Below are 6,000 nucleotides of genomic sequence, written 5' to 3'. Positions count from 1 at the left end.
ATGTGGTGCCAGAGGCAACATGGTGTCACCTGCGGCCCTGGCAGAAGAGAAACGTTTATTTTGAAGGAAATGTCAACTCCCTTGCCTTGTTTGGAGCAACTGCTGCACTGGGGCAGATGTTTGACGATTAAATCCCCTCCCGCCACCTCAGAAACCCGAAGTTGCCAGAAACGGGTTCCTCTCAGCCAGCGTTGCCATGGTGCAAACAACAGGAAATTCATGGTCTGACAGATCCCCATCATTTGTGTCCCAGCACAAACACGGCCGCTCACAGCCAGTGAAAGAAAATGGCAGCAAGTCGCGCCAGGAGGCGCGGAGCCGGCGCGACAGGGGCCCGATTTTCCCCCCTCTCCCATTGCCCGCGGCCGTTAAGACCGGCGAGTCGGGGCGTGACGGCTGAGGAAAATCGGGCCGATGAAACGAGCGCGGGGGGGACTTTTATTTTGTGCGTGTGTGGGGTCCTGGGGACACTTTTTTTTAAAGCGCGACGGAGCACTTGTGCCAGTGGGAGACTTCGACCTGTGACACTTTGTGATGCAGGCATTGAATGAATAATTGTTAATGATGTGGCTAGGTAACAATGGCAGGCTTGTTTATTTATCTATATATATATATATATGTGTGTGTGTGTGTGAGATGAGACAATGAGGAGCTGTCAGTTGGACTGTGCCTGTAGCTCTGGTATTGTGAGGTGTGTGGGGGGCTCGGTCTGTATAAAGTTGCTGAGCGCTCTCTTCTCAGCAGCCTGTCGGGCTCCGACTCTCGCCGCATTGTGACTCACAGCGTCATGGCGGAGGAGCTGCTAGCCGGGTCCCAGTGGCCAAATTCAAGAGATGCTTACGAGCTGCAGGAGATCATCGGTCAGTCTCTTCCCAATCGTTTTAACTTTTTGTTTTAGGATGGCGCGTCTAAATAAATGTAACCGTCGCGACAACAAAGGAGGGAGGAGGGGGGGAGAAACCACCCTCCCTCCCTCCCCTCAATTCTTTTTTGTTGTTGTTGTTGATCTTTAGTTCTATCTCAGTCTGTTGTGCGGCATTATTCATTCTGAGCGATCTCGATCCTTGCATCGTGCCCTTGCATTGCTGCACTCTATATACTGGGTGCAGGGGAGACTGCGTCTTTTTTTTTAAACTGGCGCTGCTTTTCAATAACGTTGAGGAGAAGAGGGGGGGAAAAAAAAGGAAAACGGCTTTTCGTTCTGATTTATCCGCTTCTTCGGGGGTAGGTCCCTGCTGCAAGTGAATGTTCTGATTATAAATGCGTGTTTTGGGGCCAGGATGTGTAGCTTCGGATGTTTTGCGTTGCTGTTATTTTTTCTCTCCCTTCCCCTCTGACTGGGTTGATCCGGGTTCAGTCGCAATGAATGAAAGGAGTAAGTTAAACATGTTGGAAGTGACTGTGCTTCCAGACTGGCTGTCAGCCTCCCTCTTCACATATTTGCAGAGTTGCGACATTGGCTCTTGATGTCAAATGGGATCCCCCCCTGTAACAAGCTTTTACAGTTGAGGGTTGGTGTGTATGTATGTGTGTGTGTGTGTGTGTGTGTGTGAAGTGTCAGCTGATGCCTGGCACCATATCAAGCTTAATGAAAATGTTTATACAAATCACAAACTATTTTATTATTGTTATTGGGAGAGGGGACAGGTGGTCCTACGGCTAACTCGATGCATATTTGCAGAAGGCAGAAAGACTTTGAGAGAGTAAATAGTGAGATTGTTTCTGTTGGTGAATCAGTAAAGAGGGCACAGACCTGCCAAAAAATGAAGGGGAAAGTTAGACAATTTCTTTTCACAGAGAGAGTTGTCAGAACATGGAATTCTTTACCACGAGTGGCTACTGTGGCAGAGATATTTGAAAGGGAATTGGCTAAGTATTTGAAAGGGGGAGCATATAAAAGGATGTGAGGAAAGAACAAGGACATGGGATTAGAGTGGACAGCTCCAATTCAGGAACCAGCATGACTCAAGCATGATACTGGATTGAATCTGTAAACATGGAAGAACGTGTAATCTAACCTCCCCCTCTTACTCCCTCCCAAAACAATATTCACTTAACTCCGTACCGACACACTTTCTGTGTTCAGGTATCTTTGTATTGTGTTAGCTATTTTCTGTGTATTTTTGACAGCAAATGTCTAGACCTGGTAGAGAACTGTAAAACATTTCTTCCAGGGGCACTGTTAATTTCACTGATCGCTCTGTTGCCAAAAAATGTAGCCTTGCAGATCGGAAGGTCCCAGTTTCTAAACCTGGTTTGCGTTGAGTTGGCTGATCTCGGGTGTGCCGTAGTTTGGAAGCTGCAATTGGCCTTAGCGACGGGGTTTCTGATCGCCATGCAGTGACCCCTTTGGGCGATGACACAATTGGGTGTGGCTGCGATGCTCCCCGTGACCGAATAGCCGGCTGACACTCACTGTCCGGGCTCACATGAATACCCGCCAGTTGGGTGAGGTTTTGGAGAAGAGCAGAGAAAAGGGGAGAGAGTTGTGCAGAAAGTCGGGTGAAGTGCCACCGGAGATGCTATCTTAGGCTTAAAACTGTAAGAATAAGCAGTGATTTGGTTAGTGGCATCGTTGCATTGCTGACTATGTCTGTCTTGACACATATTTGTAAACTTCTGTCTGTAAGAAACCTTTAAAAAAAAATACATTATGGAAGCTTGTACTGTTGCAGATTATCTGCATGAAATGATTCCTGCAGCCAATTATGGCAGCTAATGAGTTGGTGTTCGGAGCAGGTTACTCTGGGCTCTTACAGAAGCTGAATCTGCCTAAACGGTCCTATCTTCAATGTGTACTGTGTCAGCATGATTTCACAGAGTGCCGGATAATGCCTCATATCCTTAGTGGGCCAAGGATCAAAATCAATACTTATCCAATTTTCTTTTCCTTTCTCCACTTCTCTTTTGAAGGTGCTGACCCATGCTGGGGTTTGGTTCCATGGGTGCTGGGCACTCTCTGGTAGCTCCTCCAACTATTCATTTGTGAGCCGAGAAGGGCCGTTTGACCACGGGGGAGAGGGAAATCACAACCAAATTACAACCAAATCCTGTCCTCAGCTAATGTCCACATAGACATATTTTCCAGTAGGTAGTCACTGGATGCCAATCAGGATTGGGAGCAGGGGCTGAGTTCCCTCTCTGTAACCTAGGGGGGACGCCCCATTTGCGGCCCCGGCTGATATCAGCTAACTCGGCATAGGCCAAGGATCGATCCTGGTACTTCTGATTTGCATGGCTTAGGACTTCACCGGGAAGTGTCTTTGCTCATTGGACAAGTAGGAGTGGGAAGGGAAGGGGCTACAGCAAGCTATTCCAACAGTGAAGGGCATCACAGCCAAGCCCAATACTGACCTCGTGTAACATCCACAAAATGGACTGTCCCGCAGGATCAGCTCACGATCAGGAGCGGGACGCCTGGCTGGATTCCCCCCCACCCCCTTAGCCTAGGGGCACTAACGCCAATTGTCGACCATTACTACCATTCCAGCTGAGATCAGTTAACTCAGCACAGACCAATGCCAGAACCTTTCTAATCTCTGTACAGGAAACTCTTTATTATCCGGCACCGACGGGACCGGCGTGGTGCCGGTTTATCAAAAAGTCCGGATTACAGAGAGGTATAGTTTAAAAGGTACGCGAGCTCCATACACAGCAACAAATCCAGGCTTCCCTGTTGCTTAGCAACAAGTGCACGAACCCCAGTTACACAGCCACAGATCCAGGAACTGCCACTAATATGAAGTAAAACTTACCTGAACCTACTCCTGAATTTTGCCGGTTAACAGGGATTTCCGGTTATTTTTTTTAAGGTGCCAGTTAAAAGAGAGTTTCAGTACCACACCATGTGGTGCATTTACCCACTAAGGTACGAGGGGAGAGCTATTTCGATTGTAAGTGCACTTACAATGGCTGCTATTTACGATATGCATACTGGAGCAAAATAACAAATGGAAATGAATCCATTCCCCCTTTTCCTTCAGTACAAGTGGGTTTTGTGTTGTACGTAGGGAACTGCTGTTACTGAACTGTAATTTGGATATATAAACGGATGTACAAGGCCACAGTTATGTTGCACTGTACCAGTAATATTGTAGATGTAAAGATGATAAAGCTAGAGATGTAAAGTTCTTATGCACCAATGTACCAACCTCCCTACATCTCTAGCAAGTTTTAAATCACTTTGGGACAATGTCACTAGCAAGTGGCTCAAGAGATTCAAACTGGGAGGTGTTGGGCGCTGTAGCACATTGGTGCCATATGATGTTCGGGCATGGATTCATGCCCGTAATTCCAACATGGTAAGTCCCAGATCTTTGCCATGCCATGGCAAAGGCAATGATCACCGTAGAATGATACAGCACAGAAACAGGCCATTCAGCCCATTATATATGTTCCGATGTCTTTTCCCCACGAGCCACCTAATCTATTCCTGCTCACTCCCCATGCCCGTTAATATTCTTCTTTTTCAAGCAATTCTCTTTTTAAAAAAAAAATATTTATGGACTCCAATGGTTTGTGGCAGACAATTCTAACCGCTCGCCCTCTGTGTAAAGGAAATGTTCTCGCCTCCCCTTTTAACTCTTTCTGTGATTACTGTCTCGTCAGACATACAAGGGAGGGTGAGCCACCTTAGGCCCTTTACCCACAACTCATTTGCCAGCCAGTATGCTCAAAAGTGCAATTGCCAGAGTCCTGAACATAGGTCTCTTAAGAAGTACATTTGAAAATAAGGAAGCAAAATTCATTTTTCATTTAAACAGTATGTTATTAGGGTAAACTTTATTGATTCCTTCTATCCTAAATTAGTAAGAAAATGATTTAGCTCAACATTTCTGCTAATAGATTCTGTGGGCTTGCAGTGTTGGAGAGTTTTGGTACACCAGCACTGTATGTTTTGTACTGCTCTATACAGTATTCGTAGGTAACCCGTGTAGAGAAGTTTCATTTGGTTGTGTTTTTTTTCCTTCCAAGTTTCTGCCCTTTATTCCCTCCTGGAAGTGTTGATTCATGCTGGGGTACAGTTTCACAGGCACTGGCAGCCTTGCTGTACCTCACCCCAGTGACCATTCTTCACACGTGAGCCTAGACAGTGAGTGTCGGCAGATTATTCGACTGCAGGGGCATCACAGACAGGCCTGACCTTGCCCTCACCCTTGGGGGTTATTGGGCTAGCGGTCAGTCAGGACTGGGAACTCGAGCTGATTCTTCCCCTCCCTGGCTCAAGGAGGCAGCTGTTCATTTGGCGATTGTAAACCATTTACGCTTCGCTATTGTGATTTATGGTGTCATCATTACTCCTTAGTGTGGTTGACTGAAAGGGGAATAAAGGAATCTTCTTCTTCTTAGGCAGTCCTTCAGAACCGAGGATGACTTGCTTCCACATTAAAAATGAGCTCGCAGGTGACTGATGAGTCCAATGCGGGACCTACAGTCTCTGTCACAGGTGGGGCAGACGGTGGTTGAAGGGGCGGGTCGGTGGGGTGCTTGGGTTGACGTGCGCTCCTTGCGCTTGGCTTCCGGCGAAGAGACTCGAGGTGTTCGGCGCCTTCCCGGATACTTCTCCTCCACTTTGTGCGGTCTTGGGCCAGGGATTCCCAGGTGTCGGTGGGGATGTTACACTTTTTCAAGGAGGCTTTGAGGGTGTCCTTGAAGCGTTTCCTCTGCCCACCTGGGGCTCTCTTGCCGTGCCGGAGCTACGAGTAGAGCGCTTGTTTTGGGAGTCTCGTATCGGGCATGCGGACATTCCCATAAAGGAATATGAGAATGTGACGGGCACATGCGATTAGGATTACTAATGTGTGGAGGATAAAAACCAACATGGACTGGTTGGGTTGAACGGCTTGTTTCTGTGTTGTAATTTCTATGTAATTCTGTGTGCGAGTCTGTGTGTGTGTGTGTGTACATCTGTATGTAAATCTGTCTGAGAGTGTGTGAAGCTGAATATTAATCTGTCTGTGTGCGCGTGCATATTGCAGTCCATAAAAAGTTAACAGGAAA

The 6,000-nt window shown here is 47.1% G+C and overlaps 1 protein-coding gene across 3 annotated transcripts in view; it reads left to right on the top strand.

Moving 5' to 3' along the window:
* Window positions 1-718: 718 nt before the first annotated feature.
* LOC147097085 (STE20/SPS1-related proline-alanine-rich protein kinase-like) overlaps window positions 719-6,000 on the top strand; it is a 66,704-nt gene continuing 61,422 nt past the window's right edge. Inside the window, exon 1 of one of the 3 annotated variants that reach the window (XM_085972899.1) lies at window positions 719-860. In XM_085972899.1, the coding sequence (XP_085829025.1) occupies window positions 788-860 (73 nt within the window). In that variant the 5' untranslated portion in view covers window positions 719-787. The remainder of the gene's footprint in view (window positions 861-6,000) is intronic. The other 2 variants (XM_085972896.1, XM_085972898.1) reach the window with 2 other exon arrangements.

This window comes from Somniosus microcephalus, chromosome 33 (genome assembly GCF_052327205.1).
Source record: "Somniosus microcephalus isolate GS21.2 chromosome 33, FLI_Smic_1.0, whole genome shotgun sequence".
NCBI lineage: Eukaryota > Metazoa > Chordata > Chondrichthyes > Squaliformes > Somniosidae > Somniosus > Somniosus microcephalus.
This window is presented reverse-complemented; position numbering and strand designations above follow the sequence as displayed.